General features: G+C 41.3%; 2 protein-coding genes across 4 annotated transcripts in view; one reads left to right on the top strand and one right to left on the bottom strand.

Annotated features, from left to right (window-relative positions):
* seh1l (SEH1-like (S. cerevisiae)) overlaps window positions 1-5,803 on the bottom strand; it is a 91,339-nt gene extending 85,536 nt beyond the window's left edge. For both annotated transcript variants that reach the window (XR_010464254.1, XM_065020092.1), the window contains exons 1-3: window positions 5,229-5,803; window positions 5,011-5,061; window positions 3,324-3,470 (exon numbers count right to left, since the gene is read on the bottom strand). Coding sequence is in view for 1 of the 2 variants with exons in the window: in XM_065020092.1 (XP_064876164.1) it covers window positions 3,324-3,470; window positions 5,011-5,061; window positions 5,229-5,339 (309 nt within the window). In the remaining variant the exon portion in view is untranslated. The remainder of the gene's footprint in view (window positions 1-3,323; window positions 3,471-5,010; window positions 5,062-5,228) is intronic.
* An 80-nt stretch (window positions 5,804-5,883) lies between these two features.
* ptpn2b (protein tyrosine phosphatase non-receptor type 2b) overlaps window positions 5,884-24,060 on the top strand; it is a 42,957-nt gene continuing 24,780 nt past the window's right edge. Inside the window, exons 1-6 of one of the 2 annotated variants that reach the window (XM_065020091.1) lie at window positions 5,884-6,095; window positions 7,075-7,165; window positions 7,391-7,491; window positions 11,154-11,252; window positions 11,964-12,101; window positions 20,582-20,791. In XM_065020091.1, coding sequence (XP_064876163.1) covers window positions 6,039-6,095; window positions 7,075-7,165; window positions 7,391-7,491; window positions 11,154-11,252; window positions 11,964-12,101; window positions 20,582-20,791 — 696 coding nt within the window. In that variant the 5' untranslated portion in view covers window positions 5,884-6,038. The remainder of the gene's footprint in view (window positions 6,096-7,074; window positions 7,166-7,390; window positions 7,492-11,153; window positions 11,253-11,963; window positions 12,102-20,581; window positions 20,792-24,060) is intronic. The other variant, XM_065020090.1, reaches the window with a different exon arrangement.

The following is a 24,060-nucleotide window of genomic DNA, read 5'->3' as shown; positions in this document are numbered from 1 at the left end:
ACTGCTCCAGATCCAGACATATAGTAACACTGCTCCAGACATATAGTAACACTGCTCCAGATCCAGACATATAGTATCACTGATCCAGACATATAGTAACACTGCTCCAGATCCAGACATATAGTAACACTGCTCCAGATCCAGACATATAGTAACACTGCTCCAGATCCAGACATATAGTAACACTGCTCCAGATCCAGACATATAGTAACACTGCTCCAGACATATAGTAACACTGCTCCAGATCCAGACATATAGTATCACTGCTCCAGATCCAGACATATAGTAACACTGCTCCAGATCCAGACATATAGTATCACTGCTCCAGATCCAGACATATAGTATCACTGCTCCAGATCCAGACATATAGTAACACTGCTCCAGATCCAGACATATAGTAACACTGCTCCAGACATATAGTATCACTGCTCCAGATCCAGACATATAGTAACACTGCTCCAGATCCAGACATATAGTAACACTGCTCCAGATCCAGACATATAGTAACACTGCTCCAGATCCAGACATATAGTATCACTGCTCCAGATCCAGACATATAGTATCACTGCTCCAGATCCAGACATATAGTATCACTGCTCCAGATCCAAACATACAGTATCACTGCTCCAGATCCAGACATATAGTAACACTGCTCCAGATCCAGTAACACTGCTCCAGACATATAGTAACACTGCTCCAGATCCAGACATATAGTATCACTGCTCCAGATCCAGACATATAGTATCACTGCTCCAGACATATAGTATCACTGCTCCAGATCCAGTATCACTACTCCAGACCCAGACATATAGTAACACTGCTCCAGATCCAGTCATATAGTAACACTGCTCCAGATCCAGACATATAGAATCACTGCTCCAGATCCAGACATATAGTAACACTGCTCCAGATCCAGACATATAGTAACACTGCTCCAGACATATAGTAACACTGCTCCAGATCCAGACATATAGTATCACTGCTCCAGATCCAGACATATAGTAACACTGCTCCAGATCCAGACATACAGTAACACTGCTCCAGATCCAGACATATAGTAACACTGCTCCAGACCCAGACATATAGTATCACTGCTCCAGATCCAGACATATAGTATCACTGCTCCAGATCCAGACATATAGTAACACTGCTCCAGATCCAGACATATAGTATCACTGCTCCAGATCCAGACATATAGTAACACTGCTCCAGATCCAGACATACAGTAACACTGCTCCAGATCCAGACATATAGTAACACTGCTCCAGACCCAGACATATAGTATCACTGCTCCAGATCCAGACATATAGTAACACTGCTCCAGATCCAGACATATAGTAACACTGCTCCAGATCCAGACATATAGTATCACTGCTCCAGACCCAGACATATAGTATCACTGCTCCAGATCCAGACATATAGTATCACTGCTCCAGATCCAGACATATAGTAACACTGCTCCAGACATATAGTAACACTGCTCCAGATCCAGACATATAGTAACACTGCTCCAGATCCAGACATATAGTATCACTGCTCCAGACATATAGTATCACTGCTCCAGATCCAGACATATAGTATCACTGCTCCAGATCCAGACATATAGTATCACTGCTCCAGATCCAGACATACAGTATCCCTGCTCCAGATCCAGACATACAGTAACACTGCTCCAGATCCAGACATACAGTAACACTGCTCCAGATCCAGACATATAGTATCACTGCTCCAGACATATAGTATCACTGCTCCAGATCCAGACATATAGTATCACTGCTCCAGACATATAGTAACACTGCTCCAGATCCAGACATATAGTAACACTGCTCCAGATCCAGACATGGACATACAGTAGCAACAGCTGTATCTTTCAGTATCCTTCGTTTTTTGGTCATTTCAGATTGCTTAACTCGTTCATATGCCTCGTCGTTCAAGTGCTTGCTTCACACACAGCGATGCAAGGTTGGCTGCAGGAGTATTTACATCATAATTACCATTTCTAATTGCTCCAAACCTTCTTCTGCATCTCTGTGTATCTTTAATCGGAAAACAGTGCAATTCGGTGCCTTCTTCCCTCATTGTCCTGTATAAAGTGCAGCAAGGGACCAGAAAACTAGCTATTCGGTGCCTTCTTCCCTCATTGTCCTGTATAAAGTGCGGCAAGGGACCAGAAAACTAGCTATTCGGTGCCTTCTTCCCTCATTGTCCTGTATAAAGTGCAGCAAGGGACCAGAAAACTAGCTATTCGGTGCCTTCTTCCCTCATTGTCCTGTATAAAGTGCGGCAAGGGACCAGAAAACTAGCTTGTTCTTACTGCCCTCTCTTTCTCCACCACGGGTATCTAACTTTACCTGCTATATGCTTAATAATCAACTTTCGCACCAGCTCCTTCTCCCCCCAAAGATCTCCGCAACAGGCTTACCCCCACGAGGGTGCACATACACACCTGTCACCGTAGCAGTTGGCTACATAAAATAATGATATCAAATAATCACAAATGTTTTAGGTGGAGAAGTACACATTTCCTGACTCAAAACTGATAGTGCTTTTGACAAAAATAGCTCATTCGATGTTACCCTTTCAATAAAACAACAATTTGTCCGCACTTCAGGGATTTCTGAATCATGAATTCACTGGCAACGGAGCAGAGCGAGGCCTGCATCCAGCAACAGCAGCTGGTTCAATACAGCACTACAGGGAGGGAACACTCTGGTCATCCCCAAAGCAAACACCTCCTTTGGCCGCCTTTCCTTCCAGTTCTCTTCTGCCAATGACTGGAACGAATTGCAAAAATTACTGAAGCTGGAGACTTATAGCTCCCTCACTAACTTTAAGCATCAGCCGTCAGAACAGTTTACCAATCAATGTTCACAGCCCATTTGTAAATAGCCAACCCAACTACCTCATCCCCTTATTGTTATTTATTTTGCTCTTTTTCACACCAGTATCTCTACTTGCACATCTATCACTCCAGTGTTAATCCTAAATTGTAATTACTTTGCATCCACGGCCTATTTATTGCCTTACCTCCCTAATCTTACTACATTTGCACACATTGTAAATACATTTTTCTATTGTGTTATTGACTATACGTTTGTTTATTCCATGTGTAACTCTGTTGTTTTTGTCGCACTGCTTTGCTTTCTATTGGCCAGGTCGCAGTTGTAAATGAGAACTTCTTTTCAACTGGCCGGATGGTTAAATAAAATAAAAAGAGGGGGAAAACTCCAATTAAACTAGTTTAAATGTATGGAATCACTGTGCAGTTTCTGGATTTTGGGTAAACTTGTCCTCTAACTGGCTCTTTCCTTCTCAATTCTCACCCAGTGACTGAGTCCTCGCTGTTTGTCATTGGACTCCCCAACGATCTCCTCCCACACAGCAGCGGTCCGGTCGAAGGAGCAGGAGGCCAGCACCTGACCAAACTCTGGATGGGCCCAGGTCACCCTCCATACTGATCCACTATGGGTCTGGACAGAGAGAATAAAGATGTCATCAACAGCCCTGCCTCAACCACCTCCGCTTTGAACATACAATAAAGCAAAAGCATTTGTCTTTATGTAGTCTAATAAGTTCAGACTTTTCTTCAGCAGAAAAATTATACTGCGTTTGTCTCTTGTGAAATGTGTCCAATTTTGGGGATGCACGATATAGTCGGTAAGCATATCGGAATCGGCCGATATTAACTAACAATGCCAAAATCGGCATCGGCTCCATGTATTCTTTAACGCCGATGTGCGAAACCGATGTTGAAGCTGACATGCATACCTGTATAACGTAGGTAGATGACATAATGACGCTACACAGCATTCCTAACTTAGATCCATACAGCAGACATAGTGGGATATTTTGTTAGTTTCAAAAGGAAGATAACAAAAAGGCCATATGCAACGTTTGTTGCTGCTATTATTTCACGAGGGGAGAAAATAAAATCTTTCAAAACCACAAACCTAATTACTCATTTGAAAGTGCATCCCATCCATACATTCAGCAACTACTTATAACAAAAGCGCACACTTCCAACAACTAAACAAGTTCAAGTCGAGCAGTCATTTGAAAGCGTAAGAACATTTCAGCAGGACAACTTTAAGGCAAAATCCATTAACGCCAAGATAATGGAATTCATTGCCCTTGACAATCAACCGTTCTCTGTCGTGGATGATGTTGGCTTTCGCCGACTGGTTGAGCACCTCGGGCCCCAGTACACACTACCAAGTAGGCGCTATTTTTCAGATGTTACCCTAATGGAGTTACACAGTATTGTTGAAACGCACATCCATGACCTACTTGCTATGGACGTCACTGCTATTAGCTTCACGAATGACATTTGGACCAGCGATGTCAGCCCCATGAGCATGACGAGACTGACAGCGCAGTGGGTCGCCCAGGATTTCATACTGAGGAAAGCTGTATTGCATGCTCAAGAATGTGCTTGGTTCTCATACCGTTGCTGCCATTTCAATGGCATTTGAGAATATGTTTAAAACTTGGAAAATCTTCAAGAACAAAGTACACGCTGTGCTACGTGATAATGCATGGATAATGCATGGAACACGACAAAGGCTGGAACCATGCGGAGTGGCTAGTTTGCCATGCATGACACACATTGCAACTGGCTGTGAACTGAAAATGAACAGAAGCGTTAGCTAGCTACCAGCTGGCAGTGAAAGAGAATAGAAACATTACCTTCCAACAGGCAGTGAAAGAGAATAGAAACATTACCTTCCAGCTGGCAGTGCAAGAGAATAGAAACATTACCTTCCAGCTGGCAGTGCAAGAGATTAGAAACATTACCTTCCAGCTGGCAGTGCAAGAGATTAGAAACATTACCTTCCAGCTGGCAGTGAAAGAGAATAGAAACATTACCTTCCAGCTGGCAGTGAAAGAGAATAGAAACATTACCTTCCACCTGGCAGTGAAAGAGATTAGAAACATTACCTTCCACCTGGCAGTGAAAGAGAATAGAAACATTACCTTCCACCTGGCAGTGAAAGAGAATAGAAACATTACCTTCCAGCTGGCAGTGCAGTTCCACTCTCCGTTGTCACTCTTGTCCCACACCTTAAATGGTGGATAGAAGAGACAGGGTTATTTCAAACAGATGGCTTTGCCAGGAAGAACTAACTAGCTGGCTTGTTCTTATAAAGTACATGTAAGACCAGGGGATTCAAAAGGATTGGTTTGTTGTTGTTAGCTGGCTAACTAGTTCAGAGCTTTCTTTACTTTACCTTGACACTTTGGTCACTAGAGCAAGTTGCCATTCTCCGGCCATGGAAATCATATGAAACATCATGAATAAGATCCTTGTGGTCCGCTGCAATACTTCGAGCGACAAACATTTCTGTTTGGGGAAAAGTCTGCTCGATAAATGTAGCAACAAATATACCACGTTACATGTGAGTTTACTATACTATGGGACAGGTTGCATTGGTCGGCGCCATTTTTATAAAAAGTCGTTTCACTGCCAAGCTTTAGCTGAAATACGCCACCTCTATCTTCATAATATTTGACTGCCCAATTGTGCCGATGCAAACTATATCATAGTCCCAAACTATATTAATTAATTATTCTCTCGAAACCAGGTCGCAGTCATATGTGCCTTAAAAGTGAGCATTTATTATCTCGAATGACATAAAAAATCTTTGTTTTTGAAAGATACCGAAGGTTTCCTCTAGTTACCACAGCCACAAAGTCAATAACGTAAAAATGCATACAAATACATATATTTCCGGTCTTAATTTCCGGTTAGGCATAATGTTAGCAGTTTGGTTTAGGCTAGATTCAAAATCACAGTTTAAAATGAGAAGTTGTAGAAATAGGCGGAGTTTATGACTGTGGTAAGTAGGGAAACCCGATACCGAAGGACCCTGTTTGGCGCACGCGCACATTACGCCCGTATAAAACGTCAACTCCACTGACAAAGTCTGTAATCGTTTTTTTTTTGTTTTTTTGGGGGGGCGAATGGCTTTGTTTTAAAACAAGTAATGACTTAAATAATTTATAGTTATCATCCATATTGATAAAAGAAAATTTAAAAAATGGACCAGGACTTTAAGGACATGGATTCAGAGGGCCGGTGGCAGAACTTATACATAGTAAGTTAGCTAGCTGTTGGCCTGTCTGTTAGCTTAGCTGATGCAGCTAGCAGCACCAGTGTCAACTGCTATTTACGCACGCAAATAGCAGCTATTTGTAGAAATACGCACAGACGTTTATTGCCTAGTTCTGTTGTTGCCTTTTACTTTGCTGTCTTTAGACATGTCTTTTCGGCGATGGCGCACAACAATACTCAGCCAGACTCCAAAGCCGAGTGCCAGCGGAGTTTTTAGCGTGCTCATACATGCGGTTACTAACGATATCCTCGCTAAGAGGTTTATCTAACTAGCTATTTGGCTGACGGTTGTTCTCTTATCCATAGTAAGATTAGATTGACAGCTACAAACACATCGTTTGTCAACAGCTTCAAACACTTGCTGGTGGTGCCAACTAGTTAGCACAAGTGTTTATTTGGGGAATCGCAGATTACAGCTATTTCCTGCATTTGTTGGTCAACGGGTTTAACCTTTTAAACATCCATTGGTTGCTGCCTAGTGTGGCAAATTGTGTTATCATGATTTGATAGCAATCCGCGGTGTTTAATTTGTTTAACGACACTCCTAAAGATGAACTGCCTTTCTCCGTAACTTTGTTTCCCCTCCTTGTTTCAGACCAGTCAGTTGTGCTGATGAAACCTGCCTTTATGTCATGATCATTTTTTAGGGATGAGATTATTCCTGATCCATAAGGAATTTCTGCTCTTCTGTCATCCACTGTTCATACACTACTAAAATAGTCCCCCAAACCTAAACCATTATCCTACCAGTAATACACAAGGCTCCATTTAGTTCTCACAGCATCCTCCATCCTATCAGCAAGTGTGATCAAAGGATCTACAGTAGCTAACCATGGTCTGATTCTGTGAATATCTAAAGTAGTCTGACCTTGTGTGTCTTCAGAAACCTCATGGTACAGTATGTATATAGAGGACCAATTCATAGTCTATTAGTCCGTGATGACTAAACCGTTTGTTTGCAGGAAATACGGAATCAGTCCCATGAATGTCCTTTAAAAGTTGCTAAATATCCAGAAAATCGCAACCGGAACCGATACAGAGATGTCAGTCCATGTAAGTGACTTCATACTCCTTTATATCTTGTTCTTTAAAAGGTTTCGTTGTTGTTGTCTTGAACCGTACCACATTGACTGCAGTATGATACCAACTTCAGATTCAGAAAACTTTGTCCTCAATGAGGCAGTTCATTTTGCAGCAATACAATAAATACATGAACTTGTCTTTCACTTGGATATGTTGTTCATATATTACTACTCTCCTCTGTTGTTGTCTGTGTAGTTGATCACAGCAGAGTTAAACTGGAGAACACAGAGAACGACTACATCAACGCCAGCCTGGTGGTCATGGAGGAGGCCCAGAGGAGCTACATTTTAACTCAGGTGACTTGTCCATTCTGTTGTTGTTGTCCGTTCTCTTCTTATTGTTGTCCGTTCAGTTTTTGCCTATTTTGTTTTTATTGCACCCATCTACAGCCCTCTAGTATGTTTTCCTCTTTGTATTGTTTCTTTCCAACTACGTCTGACTTCTATATCAGTTCTTGATGAACAGCACCAACACTTGATGAACAACACTGATGAACAGCACTAACACTGATGAACAGAACACTTGATTAATATAACTAACACTGATTAACAGAATGGACACTAACAGAATGAACACTAATTTACAGAACACTTGATGAACCCGAACTAACACTTGATGAACCCGAACTAACACTTGATGAACCCGAACTAACACTTGATGAACCCGAACTAACACTTGATGAACCCGAACTAACACTTGATGAACCCGAACTAACACTTGATGAACCCGAACTAACACTTGATGAACCCGAACTAACACTTGATGAACCCGAACTAACACTTGATGAACCCGAACTAACACTTGATGAACCCGAACGAACACTTGATGAACCCGAACGAACACTTGATGAACCCGAACGAACACTTGATGAACCCGAACGAACACTTGATGAACCCGAACGAACACTTGATGAACCCGAACGAACACTTGATGAACACAACGAACACTTGATGAACAGAATAATTGATTCTCAGATTACTTGATTAACAGAACAAGCACTTGATTAACAGAACGAGACCCTTTTTTTCAATTTTCCCATAACATTACATACCCAAATCTAACTGCCTGTAGCTCAGGCCCTGAATCAAGGATATGCATATTCTTGGTACCATTTGAAAGGAAACACTGAAGTTTATGGAAATGTGAAAGGAATGTAGTAGAATATAACACAATAGATCTGATAAAAGATAATACAAAGAAAAAATGAACTATTTTTTTTGTACCATCATGTTTGAAATGCAAGAGAAAGGCCATAGTGTATTATACCAGCCCAGATGCAATTTAGATTTTGGCCACTAGATGGCATCCGTGTATGTGCAACATTTTAGACTGATCCAATGAATCATTGCATTTCTGTTCAAAATTGTGTCAAGACTGCCCAAATGTGCCTAATTTGTTTATTAATAACTTTTTTTGTTCTAATTGGTGCACTTTCCTCAAACCATAGCATGGTATTATTTCACTGTAATAGCTACTGTAAATTGGACAGTGCAGTTAGGCTAACACACATTTAAGCTTTCTGCCAATATTAGATATGTCGGGGCGGCAGGGTAGCCTAGTGGTTAGAGTGTAGTAGTGGTTAAGCGAAAGGTTGCGAGTTCAAATCCCCGAGCTGACAAGGTACAAATCTGTCGTTCTGCCCCTGAACAGGCAGTTAACCCACTGTTCCTAGGCCGTCATTGAAAATAAGAATTTGTTCTTAACTGACTTGCCTGGTTAAATAAAGGTCAAATTAAAATTAAATATGTCCTGGGAAATGTTCTTGTTACTTACAACCTCATGCTAATCGCATTAGCCTAGGTCAGCTCAACTTTCCATGGAAGGGACACTGCTCCCGAAGAATTTCAGAACTAACACTTGATTAACAGAATACTTGATTAACCAATGTAACAATTAACAGAACACTTGAAAAATTGAACACATGATTAACAGAGCAAACACTTGATTCACCAATCTAACGATTAACAGAGGACTTGGTTCACAGAACACTTGGTTCTCAGAACACTTGATTAACCAAACTAACGATTAACAGAACCCTTAAATACCAGAACCCTTGGTTAAAACCTTTTTGGGATAAGGCGCAGCATTTTCACTTTTGGATGAATAGCATGCTCAAAGTGAACTGTCTCCTACTCTGTCTCAGATGCTAATATATGCATATTATTAGTAGTATTGGATAGAAAACACTCTGAAGTTTCTAAAACTGTTTGAATGATGTCTGTGAGTATAACAGAACTCATATGGCAGGCGAAAACCTGAGAAAAATCCAACCGGGAAGTGGGACATCTATGGTTTGTAGTTTTTCAAAGCTTGGCCTACCGAATACACATTGAGATATGGATAAAGTTGCACTTCCTACGGCTTCCACTAGATGTCAACCGTCTTTAGAAACTTGAATGAGGCTTCTACTATAAAGGAGGGGCTCATGAGACCTCTTTGAGTCAGTGGTCTGGCAGAGTGCCTTGGGTCTCATGACGTGCGCTCCCGACAGAGTTACCTCCCGTTCCAGTGCTTTTTTTCAGACAAAGGAATTCTCCGGTTGGAACATTATTGATGTTTTATGTTAAAAACATCCTAAAGATTGATTCCATACATCGTTTGACATGTTTCTAAAGGACTTTCCGAGTTTTTGTCTGAACGAAGTGCCTGCGCCTCATGAAGATGGATTACTGGGCTGAACACGCTAACAACAAGTGGCTATTTGGACAAAATTGATGGACTTTATAGAACTTTATGGAACAAATCAGTCATTTATTGTCGAACTGGGATTCCTGGGAGTGCCATCTGATGAAGATCATCAAAGGTAAGTGAATATTTATGGTGTAATTTCTAACTTTGTTGACTCCAAAATGGCGGATATTCCTCTGGCTGTTTTGGGTTCTGAGCCCCGTTCTCAGATTATGCTTTTGAAATCTGACACAGCAGTTGCATTCAGCAGAAGTCTATCTTTAATTTTGTGAATAACAGTTGTATCTTTTATCAGTGTTTATTATGAGTATTTCTGCAAAATCACTGGATGTTTTGGAATCAAAACATTACTGCACGTAACGTGCCAATGTAAACTGAGATTTTTTGATATAAATATGAACTTTATCGAACAAAACATACATGTATTGTGTAACATGATGTCCTATGAGTGTCATCTGATGAGGATCATCAAAGGTTGGGGATTAATTTGATCTATATTTCTGATTTTTGTGACTGCTCTTTGGCTGGAAAATGGCTGTGTGTTTTTGACTTGACTCTGACCTAACATAATCATATGTTGTGCTTTCGCTGTGAAGTATTTTTGAAATCGGACACAATGGGTAGATTAACAAGATGTGTATCTTTCATTTGCTGTATTGGACTTGTTAATGTGTGAAAGTTACATATTTCTAAAAAATATTTTTTAATTTTGCGTGCTGCCTTTTCAACAGAATGTTGTCGAGGGGTCCCGCTAGCGGAACGCCTGCCCTAGAAAGGTTAACAAAACACGGAACACTTTGTTAACAAAACACTGATTTAATAGAACACTTGATTAATAGAACACTTGATTAATAGAACACTTGATTAACAGTGAGTAAATCACAGAACACACACGTTAAGGTTCTGTTTAACCACAGCCACAGGGATGTCGTTATGACGGTTTTGGTTAACCACAGGGGTGTTGTTAAACAGAACCTTCATAACAACCAGTAACAACAACCACAGTGGTGGTGTTACAGAGCAATGACTGGAAAACAGGAAATGGATGAAGGGTTTGATGGGAGGAACTAAATGTTACCACATTGACTAAAACAATCTGTTAGCACTCTGACCTTGTGATATTATATGAATGATGTTTCTAAGCCTGAAAAGTTAAACAGAACTGTTGATATCTTGTATTATTTATTACTTTACTAACCCCCAAATGCACTTAAATTTCCCAATGTGTAATCTTGGTTAGCTAATGGGCTTGTCTGTGCGTCATCCACAGGGTCCTCTGAGGAACACCTGTGGTCACTTCTGGTTGATGATCTGGGAACAGAATACCAAGGCTGTCATCATGCTGAACAGAGTCATAGAGAAGGGATCAGTGAGTACATAACTACTATCTTCTAGTATTGCCTGCATGTGGTACACAGATCACACTATTTTTGTTAAGGTGTTGTAGTGAAAAGCCACTTTCTGTGGAGGGGTATTTCCTCCTAGTCTGTGTGGTTTAGAGAGTGAATTCCTGGTCTGGTGATGCTTGGTGGTGGGAGGTGTTGTGATGGCAGTTAGGTCTGTACTACTGTAGGTCTGTGAGAGGGGACCTGACAGTTCCCCAAGCACAGGCTTTATGCCTCAGATGCTACTTGAGCCGACCTCCCCTTCATGTCATCTTGTGTCAGAGTAGCAGCAGTAGGTGTTGGATCATGAGTTTAGTTTCCCTTCCTGGAAGAGGAGGAGCCAGGGGTGAATATTGGTGTCATGAGGTTCTATTCAGTCTTGTTACGGGCCAACAGATGCCTTCTAATAGCATGACATTACGTAACCTGGTTGTCCATATTTTAGAAGGACTTGTAGAAAATGAATGGTTAACTTTATCAAATGTAGTGAAACCTTGTAGCTTTAGTCTTTATAGGGACTGTCACTGCATTAAGTAGAATGCTGGGCTACTTTGATAATATTAATCATAATAATAAAACATGGGACTGATAGTGATATTATTAAAACTGGAAACACTTCTCTTTTCTGTCATAACTTCACCGTTCAACTAAGGTGACTGACTGGCTGACTGGCTTCTGTATTTCCCGCCTGACAGGAAAAGTGTGCTCAGTATTGGCCAACGCAGGATGAGCATGAGATGTCTTTCAGAGATACACATTTCCTGATAACGCTGGTTTCAGAAGACGTCAAGTCCTACTACACAACCAGAGTGCTGGAGCTGCAAAATGATAAGGTGAGTCTCTTTCACATGGTGGAAGTCTGAGTAATGCAGGAGTGTAATCTAGGATCAAATCACATTTATTTATATAGCCCTTCTTACATCAGCTGATATCTCTGTGCTGTACAGAAACCCAGCCTAAAACCCCAAACAGCAAGCAATGCAGGTGTAGAAGCACGGTGAAAGGTCAAAACCTAGGATGAAACCTTGAGAGGAACCAGGCTATGAGAGGTGGCCTGTCCTCTTCTGGCTGTGCCGGGTGGAGATTATAACAGAACATGGCCAATATGTTCGTAACTGACCAGCAGGGTCAAATAATAATAATCACAGTAGTTGTAGAGGGTGCAGCAAGTCAGCACCTCAGGAGTAAATGTCAGTTGGCTTTTCATAGCCGATCATTCAGAGTATCTCTACAACTCCTGCTGTCTCTAGAGAGTTGAAAACAGCAGGTCTGGGACAGGTAGCACGTCTGGTGAACAGGTCAGGGTTCCATAGCCTCAGGCAGAATAGTTGAAACTGGAGCAGCCAGGTGGACTGGGGACAGCAATGAGTCATCATGCCGGGTAGTCCTGAGGCATGATCCCAGGGCTCAGGTCCTCAGAGAGAGAGAGAAAGAAAGAGAATTAGAGAGAGCATACTTAAATTCACACAGGACACCGGATAAGACAGGAGAATTACTCCAGATATAACAAACTGACCCTAGCCCCCCGACACATAAACTACTGCAGCATAAATACTGGAGGCTGAGACAGGAGGGGTCAGGAGACACTGTGGCCCCATCCGATGATACCCCCGGACAGGGCCAAACAGGCAGGATATAACCCCACCAACTTTGCCAAAGCACAGCCCCCACACCACTAAAGGGATATCTTCAACCACCAACTTACCATCCTGAGACGAGGCCGAGTATAGCCCACAAAGATCTCCGCCACGGCACAACCCAAAGGGGAGCGCCAACCCAGACAGGAAGATCATGTAAGTGACACAACCTACTCAAGTGACGCACCCCTCCTAGGGACGGCATGGAAGAGCACCAGTAAGCCAGTGACTCAGCCCCTGTAATAGGGTTAGAGGCAGAAAATCCCAGTGGAGAGAGGGGAACCGGCCAGGCAGAGACAGCGACGGCGGTTCTTTGCTCCAGAGCCTTTCCGTTCACCTTCACACTCCTGGGCCAGACTACACTCAATCATATGACCTACTGAAGAGATAAGTCTTCTGTAAAGACTTAAAGGTTGAGACTGAGTCTGCGTCTCTGACATGGGTAGGCAGACCATTCCATAAAAATGGAGCTCTATAGGAGAAAGCCCTGCCTCCAGCTGTTTGCTTAGAAATTCTAGGGACAATTAGGAGGCCTGCGTCTTGTGACCGTAGCGTACGTGTAGGTATGTACGGCAGGACCAAATCAGAAAGATGGGTAGGAGCAAGCCCATGTGATACTTTGTCTCAGGTCTCCTCTGTGATCTTATTCAGTGTGATTTCAAATTGATGCTTGATCAAGGTGCTGGAGTAGCAGAATGCTAACGAGCCATATATCTAAAATGGTGTGAATATGATGCATTAGAGATTATTTCCATACTGGGCGGAATGCTGGGCGATATGGACAATAACTAATATTGCGATTAAATACAGACTTTTCCGTTTGTGGCAGGGCTCTAGACTGACAATTTTCCATGATTGATGTCCAAGTTTTTAGTATACTTTTTTTCAAGATGAGTGATAAGAGAATCGTCCAGTCCATTGGGTATCTCACTCATATGCCACGTCTTGAAATATACAGACAGATGTATTAAAAGTAAGTTTACGTTGTAAAACGTCTGACAGCCAACTTTCTAGCTCCGCCCATAACTTTGGGACTTTGTAGCATTCCCAGAAGGTATGAATTATTGAGTCATTTTTAGTTTTACACTTAAGACATGACTGCCATTGTGCTGTAGAATGTATGAATTTTGTCTCTTGTATAATACATTCTATACATTAGTTTATACCGGATTTAACATGCATTTTTCTTAACTGTAATTTCGTTAGTTATTCTCCAACTTTCCCTCCATCTTGTCCAAACATCAGTTCTTTTTGTGTCTTGGCTCCAAGATTTTTTTCTAAAAGATTGTCAGTTATGCTCTCTTCAAGTATTTGTATTTCTTCCCTATCATATGAACATCCTTTTCTGACTCAAATAAGATTCCTTCGCTCTGTCTAACATATTTCAAATCCAAAATGTAGGTATATGTAACTTTCAAGTTGTATGTATTTGAAACTATCATGTAAAGAAATCTGTTTTCCAATGTATCTGTGAATTCTGGAAAGCTATCCAAGGATTGTTCCAGAAGGTTTTGTTTTTAGGGAGTGATATTGGTTCTTGTAGAATATGTTTATAGTGTTCTTAACTATGTAATTGTTAATGTTCTTAGCTTTGTCTTTTGAAAATAGACACGGAAAAAGATTCTGGGGATGGGCATCTTGAATTATGTACCCATTCTTCCTATTTAGTGCATTTAACTATATGTCACAAGTAAAAGCCTTGGGTAGTGAGTTGATACAATCTGGAAGGTTAAAACCACCCTCAGACTTAAGGAAGATGTTAAACTTTCCTTTTTATTCTATGAATTTTATTTGCCGATTATAAAGTCTTATGACCAAGTAAACTTTTTTAAAGAATGTCTTTGTGGGGTAATTAGTAATACCGAAAATAAATACCAAAACTTTAGCAGCCATTCTAGAGGTTTATTGTACCTGTAAGATTTATGGGAAGATTATTCAATTTAGTTAGATCTGCTTTCATATTGTTGAGTAATGAAGTAAAGTTATCTGATATAATTGTTGTTTGTCAGTTATTAAGCATCCTATGTAGTTCATATTTTTTGTGGTCTCCTGAAAGGATTGCTGTTTTTTCTGTATCCTGAGATTTGAGTATTCTGAAAATATTCTTAGCAAGGCATTGTGTTTTCAATATCGGGCATTGTGTTTTCAATATTGGGCTTTGAGTTTTCAATATTGGGCTTTGAGTTTTCAATATTGGGCTTTGAGTTTTCAATATTGGGCTTTGAGTTTTCAATATTGGGCTTTGAGTTTTCAATATTGGGCTTTGAGTTTTCAATATTGGGCTTTGAGTTTTCAATATTGGGCTTTGAGTTTTCAATATTTGTCAGGTATTTCAGGAGATCATCTGCAAATAAGTTTAGTTTATTTTTCATGTTTACCAACACTGATACCTGTTACGTTTGTGTCCTGTCTAATTCTTTCTGCAAGCAGTTCAATTGCCAGTGGAAACAGGAAGGGGGAGAGAGGACATCCCTGTCTTGTCCCCCTTTCTAAAGCATTTATCAGATAATATATTATTTGTGTATATTTTTCCTTTAGAACATTTATTCTATGTTTTTTCAAATGTATTATTTCAGCTGGAAAGTGTCCAAAGTTTTGAATACAGAAGGCTATTCAAGACCATCAAAAGCCTTTTGGGCATCAACAGCCATAATTGAATAATCTATGTCTTGTTTTTTTGCATATTGTATTAAACTGAAACATTTGTTTGATATATAACAAGTCTGGTAAGACGTTTGCCATTCTATTGCTTATAAGCTTTGTTATAATTTTGTCACAATTTATTGAATTTGTCTATAATCAGCAGGGGACTCTCCAGATTTTCCTGGTTTCAATTTAACTGGAATAACTATTTGATACATGGAACTAGGAAGTACTGAATTGTGTGACGTGTGTGTTGTCATTTGTGTAAATAGGGGGGCTACATTGTCCCAAAATGTTGAATAGGATTCTTTGGGAAGCCATCCATTCCTGGTGATTTCCTCCATGCAAATGTTTTAGCAGTATCTAATATTTCTTCTTGGGTGTTTTACGGTTTTAATCTTTTTTTTTTGTCTGCTGATATTTGCTTCGGACTTGTTGAGTCTAAGAACTGTTTAATTCTGATTTATATACATTTTCATAGAAGCTTTTAAAATAGTAATTAATCACACCGTTTCTAATGACCACTTTTGTATCTTAGTTTAAAAATATATATAATTGGTTTACCATGTGTTAATTTTATGAGAGCTGCGAGATATTTACCAGGTTTATTTTCCATTAAGTAGTATGCTTTATTTGAGTTTAACCTGTAGTTGTTGGTTGTCTTCAAAAGTAAAAGATTGTATTCCTGCTTAAGTTCAGAAATTGTATTTTCTTCTTTACCTTGTAAAGATTAATGGGCTTTTTCTAAGATATTGATTTTCTTTCATTTAAATTTCTAAATCAGATTTCACTTTTGGCGAGTATGAAATGATCATTCCCCTAATGTACACCTTAAAAGCATCCCAAATTGTATCAGGGGTCGGCTTTTCTCTGTCTACATTTGTTTATCTATTTTATACAATTTTGGGTCCAGAAGATTATTTTCTCCTGGTGTAATTAAGCACGATGCTAGAGAATGATCCAATATCACTATATCAGATTTTTTTTTTATCCAGTAAATTGTTGAGTGAATTTTTGGAGAGGAAAAAATGTAGTCAATTCTTCAATAGCTTTTCTACCTTTTGAGAAAAGAAGGAATAGTCTTTTGGAGTTGGGAATAGTAATCTCCATGTGTCCTATAAATTATTTGTAGAGATTACATGTTTTGCCTCTTTGGAGGCTCCCTAAATGTGCCTTTTTCATTGCTACTTCTGTTAATCTTATCGACTGTATGATTTAGGTCACCTGCTAAAATAATACTTCCTGTGTGGATGTGATCTAGATTTGCCCCTGATGGGATATACAATAAAATCAATGTATATTTTTCACCATGTAAAGTACAATTCAACATAAGAAAATTGCCTTCTTGGTTTATGTGCTGGGATATAAGGGGAAATGGCGTATTCTTATTTATCAGGATGTACACCTCTGCTGTTACTGGAGGTCGACTGATTATGATTTTAACACCGATACCGATTTATTGGAGGACCAACAAAATCCGATACGGATTAATATGCCTATTTTTATATATATATTTGTAGTAATGACAATTACAACAATACTGAATTGACACTTTTATTTTAACTTAATATAATACATCAATAAAATCTATTTAGTCTCAAATAAATAATTAAACGTGTTCAATTTATGGTTAAGGGCGCTGTACTGCAGCGCCAGCTGTGCCATCAGAGTCCCTGGGTTCGCGCCCAGGCTCTGTCGTAACCGGCCGCGACCGGGAGGTCCGTGGGGCGACGCACAATTGGCCTAGCGTCGCCCGGGTTAGGGGTATCCTTGTCTCATCGCGCGCCAGCGACTCCTGTGGCGGGCTGGGCGCAGTGTGCGCTAGCCAAGGTGGCCGGGTGCACTGTGTTAACTCCGGCGCATTGGTGCGGCTGGCTTCCGGGTTGGATGCACGCTGTGTTAAGAAGCAGTGCGGCTTGGTTGGGTTGTGTATCGGAGGACGCATGACTCTCCCGTACGGGAGTTGTAGCGATGAGACAAGATAGTAGCTACTACAACAATTGGATACCACGAAATTGGGGAGAAAAAGGGGTAAAATTTACAAACACAACAACAACAAAAAACGTGTTCAATTTGGATTAAATAATGCAAAAACAAAGTGATGGAGATGAAAGTAAAAAGTGCAATATTTGCCATGTAAAAAAGCTAACGTTTAAGTTCCTTGCTCAGAACATGAGCTGGTGGTTCCTTTTATAACACGAGTCTTCAATATTCCCAGGTAAGAAGTTTTAGGTTGTAGTTATTATAGGACTATTTCTCTCTATACGATTTGTATTTCATATACCTTTGACTATTGGATGTTCTAATAGGTACTTTAATATTGCCAGTCTAATCTCAGGAGTTGATAGGCTTGAAGTCTGTTTGGATGAATGCTTACGAGCCTGCTGCTGCCTACCACCGCCCAGTCAGACTGCGCTATCAAATCATAGACTTAATTATAATATAATAAAACAGAAATACGAGCCTTAGGTCATTAATATGGTCAAATCCGGAAACTGTCATTTCGAAAACAAAACATTTTTTCTTTCAGTGAAATACGGAACCGTTACGGATTTTATCTAATGGGTGGCATCCCTAAGTCTAAATATTCCTGTTTACATTGCACAACCTTCAATGTTATGTCATAATTATGTACAATTCTGGCAAATTAAATAGTCTTTGTTTGGAAGAAATGGTCTTCACACAGTTCGCAACGAGCCAGGCGGCCCAAACTGCTGCATATACCCTGACTGCTTGCACTGAACGCAAGAGAAGTGACACAATTTCCCTAGCTAAAAGAAATTCATGTTAGCAGGCAATATTAACCAAATATGCAGTTTTAAAAATGTATACTTGTGTATTGATTTTAAGAAAGACATAGATTTTTATGGTTAGGTACCCATTGGTGCAACGACAGTGCTTTTTTCACGAATGCGCTTGTTAAATCACCCGTTTGGCGAAGTAGGCTGTGATTCGATTATATGCAACGCAGGACAAGCTAGATAAACTAGTAATATCATCAACCATGTGTAGTTAACTAGTGATTATGTTAAGATTGATTGTTTTTTTTATAAGATAAGTTTAATGCTAGCTAGGAACTTACCCTAAGTTAGCTGTTTCATTTACCTGCCTGTTTCTGTGCATATTGCTGGCCAAGGCTATATAGTACATAATTCACCACCTGGGGAAGTGAGAACTCATGTGTTTTGAGTTCCCACTTCCTCAGGTGGTGAATTGTGTAGCATATAGCTGTTGCTAAATAGCCATGCAATTAATCTAACAGTACATTTATTGTCCAACAAATAAACAAATGGCTTTGTACTGCTGGCGCATCATCTCAATTACATACTCAGTAAAGTGGTGTTATTTCCTTAACCTCTTAAGTCGACCCTCTACTTTTTTGAACATTCTGTTAAAAATCGCGCAACATTTCAGCGCCCTGCTACTCATGCCAGGAATATAGTATATGCATTTGCTTAGTCTGTGTGGATAGAAAACACTCAGACATTTATAAAACTGGTTAAATCACTGCTGTGGCTTTACCAGAACGGCATTTACATCGAAAAGCACAGGAAAAACTGATCACTGAAAATGGGAAAATATATCCATGCGCTACTTGAACCCATTGATAAAGGTGAACCACAATTAATTGACTGAGGTTGCAGTACCTACAGCTTCCACACGGTGTCTAGAGTCTTGTCATTTCGAGTTTTTTCTTGGTCAAACACATGCAGGGCACCGTATCTCCTATGGTCTAGGACCGGATATTTTCGTTGAGTTTCTAGCCGGACATTTTTCCAGACGGACAGCTAATGATCTTTACATCGCCTCCTGATGAATTTTATCGCTTATTAACGTTTACTAATACCTAAAGTTGCATTACAAACGTATTTGAAGTGTTTTGTGAAAGTTTATCGTCGACTTTTTGAATTTTAAAAAATGACGTTACGTTTTGAAACAATGTTTTTTTCGTTTATCACACAGTCTACATATAACGATATCTAGGCTTTATATGGACCGATTTAATCGAAATAAAGACCCAAATAGTGTTTATGGGACATCTAGGAGTGCCAACAAAGAAGATGGTGAAAGGTAATGAATGTTTTCTATTTTATTGTGCGGTTTGTGTAACGCCGAAATGCTAATTATTTTGTTTACGTCCCCTGTGGGTCTTTTTGGGTGTTACATGCTATCAGATAATAGCTTCTCATGCTTTCGCCGAAAAGCATTTTAAAAATCTGACTTGTTGCCTGGATTCACAACGAGTGTAGCTTTAATTCGATACCCTGCATGTGTATTTTAATGAACTTTTGAGTTTTAACTAATACTATTAGCATTTAGCGTAGCGCATTTGCATTTCCAGAGCTCTAGTTGGGACGCAAGCGTCCCGAGTAGAAGCAACAGGTTAACATTGAGAGTTGAGAAATACTTTCTATACTCTCATAAAGCTGAGACTCTCCTCTTTTTGAACAACAGTAAATGCAGCCCTCCCTTCACTCCGTGTGCAAAGGGGGAGAGGGAGTGAGGGCAGATACTTACGATGCAAGAAGCAGGTTTTGGGCAAATAATGGTTTTAGAACCAAAAATGTCTGCAGGAACGTTGTGTAGCCTAATCATCGAAATTACAGACGTCAGTAAAATTGCTTTGGTTAGAAGAGGGAAATGTCAGTGTTGGTAACTTTCAGTTTATCGTCCAAGCTTCAATCTCTATTTATTATCCCCTCCCTTCCTCCCCAGGGACCGCATACAGTGTTCTACTATCTCCAGGGTCAATGCAGTGGTCCACTATCTATTATTTTCAAGGATAATTTCAGTTTGTTTCCTGAATTTAAATGGAATTGAGTCCAATCCTGCTCCTGTCCATTTGTACTATAGGACCCAAATGGCACCCTATTCCATTTATGGTGCAGTTTAGACCGGGGCCCACGGGGCTCTGGTCAATAGTAATGCACTAGGGGATAGGGTGCCATTTCGGACAAAAAGTAATGTACTAGGGAATAGGGGTGCCATTTGGGACACAAGCAATGTGTTTTGTCCTCTCTTGTGTCTTCCAGACAGGGGAGAAGAGAGAGATATATCACTTTCATTACACCACCTGGCCTGACTTTGGTGTCCCAGAATCGCCGGCGTCCTTCCTCAACTTCCTGTTCAAGGTGCGGGAGTCTGGCTCGTTAGGGGCGGACCACGGACCGGCGGTAGTGCACTGCAGCGCTGGAATTGGCCGCTCAGGGACCCTCTCATTGGTTGACACCTGTCTGGTCCTGGTAAGCCCTGCCCCCTCACACTTATAGTTGACACTATAAACCAGTGATGTCAAACTTGTTTCCCCGTGGACCACATTCGGTCTTCACCAGGGTCCAGGTGTTCGGAAAGTATTCAGACCCTTCACTTTTTTCACATTTTGTTACATTACAGCCTTATCTTTAAAAAAAAATTTGCATCAATCTACACACAATGCCCCATAATGACGAAGTGAAAACAGCCTTACAGAAATGTTTGCACATTTATAAAAAAAATAAGCTGAAATACATTATTTACATAAGTATTCAGACCCTTTGCCATGAGACTCCGGTGCATCATGTTTCCATTAATCATCATTGAGATGTTTCTACAACTTGATTGGAGTCCACCTGTGGTAAATTCAATAGCTTGGACATGATTTGGAAAAGTACACACCTGTCTATATAGGGTCCCATGGTGACAGAACCTGTCAGAGCAAAAACCAAGCCGTGAGGTTGAAGGAATTGTCCGTAGAGCACCGAGACATGGTGTCAGGGCACGGGAAGATTACGAAAACATTTCTGCAGCATTGAAGGTCCCCAAGAACACAGTGGCCTCCATCGTTCTTAAATGGAAGAAGTTTGGAACCACCAAGACTCTTCCTAGAGCTGGCGCCCGGCCAAACTGAGCAATCAGGGGAGAAGGGCCTTGGACAGGGAGGTGACCAAGAACCCAATGGGAGTTCCTCTGTGGAGATGGGAGAACCTTCCAGAAGGACAACCATCTCTACAGCACTTTACTAATCAGGCATATATGGTAGAGTGGTCAGACGGAAGCCGCTCCTCAGTAAAAGGCACATGACAGCCCACTTGGAGTTTGCCAAAAGACACCTAAAGGACTCTGACCATGAGAAACAAGATTCTCTGGTCTGATGAAACCAAGATCGAACTATTTGGCCTGAATGCCAAGCGTCACGTCTGGAGGAAACCTGGCACCATCTCTACGGTGAAGCATGGTGGTGGCAGCATCATGCTGTGGGGATGTTTTTCAGCAGCAGGGACTGGGAGACTAGTCAGGATCGAAGCAAAGATGAACGGAGCAAAGTACAGAGATCCTTGATGAAAACCTGCTCCAGAGCACTCAGGACCTCAGACTGGGGTGAAGGCTCACCTTCCAACAGGACAACGACCCTAAGAATACAGCCAAGACAATGCAGGAGTGACTTCGGGACAAGTCTCTGAATGTCCGTGAGTGGCCCAGCCAGAGCCCGGACTTGAACCCGATCAAACATCTGTGGAGAGACCTGAAAATTGCTGTGCAGTGACGCTCCCCATCCAACCTGACAGAGCTTGAGAGGATCTGCAGAGAACAATGGGAGAATCTCCCCAAATACAGGTGTGCAAAGCTTGTAGCGTCATACCCAAGAAGACTCAAGGCTGTAATCGCAGTCAAAGGTGCTGGAACAAAGTACTGAGTTAAGGGTCTGAATAATTATGTGAATGTGATATTTCATTTTTTTCCAAAATGTCTAAAAGCCTTTTTTTGCTTTGTCATTATGGGGTATTGTGTTTATTTTTTTTTTCTTCCTAATTTAATCCATTTTAGAATAAGGCTGTAACATAACAAAATGTGGAAGAAGTCAAGGGGTCCGACTGCACTGTATATCCTCGCTATGAAGATAAAAAATCTCTATATATAATAATCCTCTATGCATCCCTTTTGGAATTTTAGTTACGATGACCGTTAGCTAGCTGGGGAGAGTGACGAGACTACATGTAGGTCTGTTAGCTAGCTGGGGAGAGTGACGAGACTACATGTAGGTCTGTTAGCTAGCTGGGGAGAGTGACGAGACTACATGTAGGTCTGTTAGCTAGCTGGGGAGAGTGACGAGACTACATGTAGGTCTGTTAGCTAGCTGGGGAGAGTGACGAGACTACATGTAGGTCTGTTAGCTAGCTGGGGAGAGTGACGAGACTACATGTAGGTCTGTTAGCTAGCTGGGGAGAGTGACGAGACTACATGTAGGTCTGTTAGCTAGCTGGGGAGAGTGACGAGACTACATGTAGGTCTGTTGTTAGCTAGCTGGGGAGAGTGACGAGACTACATGTAGGTCTGTTAGCTAGCTGGGGAGAGTGAAGAGACTACATGTAGGTCTGTTAGCTAGCTGGGGAGAGTGAAGAGACTACATGTAGGTCTGTTAGGTCTGTTAGCTAGGTCTGCTGGGGAGAGTGAAGAGACTACATGTAGGTCTGTTAGCTAGCTGGGGAGAGTGAAGAGACTACATGTAGGTCTGTTAGCTAGCTGGGGAGAGTGACGAGACTACATGTAGGTCTGTTAGCTAGCTGGGGAGAGTGACGAGACTACATGTAGGTCTGTTAGCTAGCTGGGGAGAGTGACGAGACTACATGTAGGTCTGTTAGCTAGCTGGGGAGAGTGACGAGACTACATGTAGGTCTGTTAGCTAGCTGGGGAGAGTGAAGAGACTACATGTAGGTCTGTTAGCTAGCTGGGGAGAGTGAAGAGACTACATGTAGGTCTGTTAGCTAGCTGGGGAGAGTGACGAGACTACATGTAGGTCTGTTAGCTAGCTGGGGAGAGTGACGAGACTACATGTAGGTCTGTTAGCTAGCTGGGGAGAGTCTGACGAGACTACATGTAGGTCTGTTAGCTAGCTGGGGAGAGTGAAGAGACTACATGTAGGTCTGTTAGCTAGCTGGGGAGAGTGAAGAGACTACATGTAGGTCTGTTAGCTAGCTGGGGAGAGTGAGCTAGCTGGGGAGAGAGACTACATGTAGGTCTGTTAGCTAGCTGGGGAGAGTGACGAGACTACATGTAGGTCTGTTAGCTACCTGGGGAGAGTGAAGAGACTACATGTAGGTCTGTTAGCTACCTGGGGAGAGTGAAGAGACTAGGTCTGTTAGCTGCTAGGTCTGTTAGCTAGCTGGGGAGAGTGAAGAGACTACATGTAGGTCTGTTAGCTACCTGGGGAGAGTGAAGAGACTACATGTAGGTCTGTTAGCTAGCTGGGGAGAGTGACGAGACTACATGTAGGTCTGTTAGCTAGCTGGGGAGAGTGACGAGACTACATGTAGGACCGTTAGCTAGAGTCATGTAGGACCGTTAGCTAGCTGGGGAGAGTGACGAGACTACATGTAGGTCTGTTAGCTACCTGGGGAGAGTGAAGAGACTACATGTAGGTCTGTTAGCTAGCTGGGGAGAGTGACGAGACTACATGTAGGTCTGTTAGCTACCTGGGGAGAGTGAAGAGACTACATGTAGGTCTGTTAGCTAGCTGGGGAGAGTGACGAGACTA

Source organism: Oncorhynchus nerka, linkage group LG7 (genome assembly GCF_034236695.1).
Source record: "Oncorhynchus nerka isolate Pitt River linkage group LG7, Oner_Uvic_2.0, whole genome shotgun sequence".
In the NCBI taxonomy this organism is placed as follows: domain Eukaryota; kingdom Metazoa; phylum Chordata; class Actinopteri; order Salmoniformes; family Salmonidae; genus Oncorhynchus; species Oncorhynchus nerka.
This window is presented reverse-complemented; position numbering and strand designations above follow the sequence as displayed.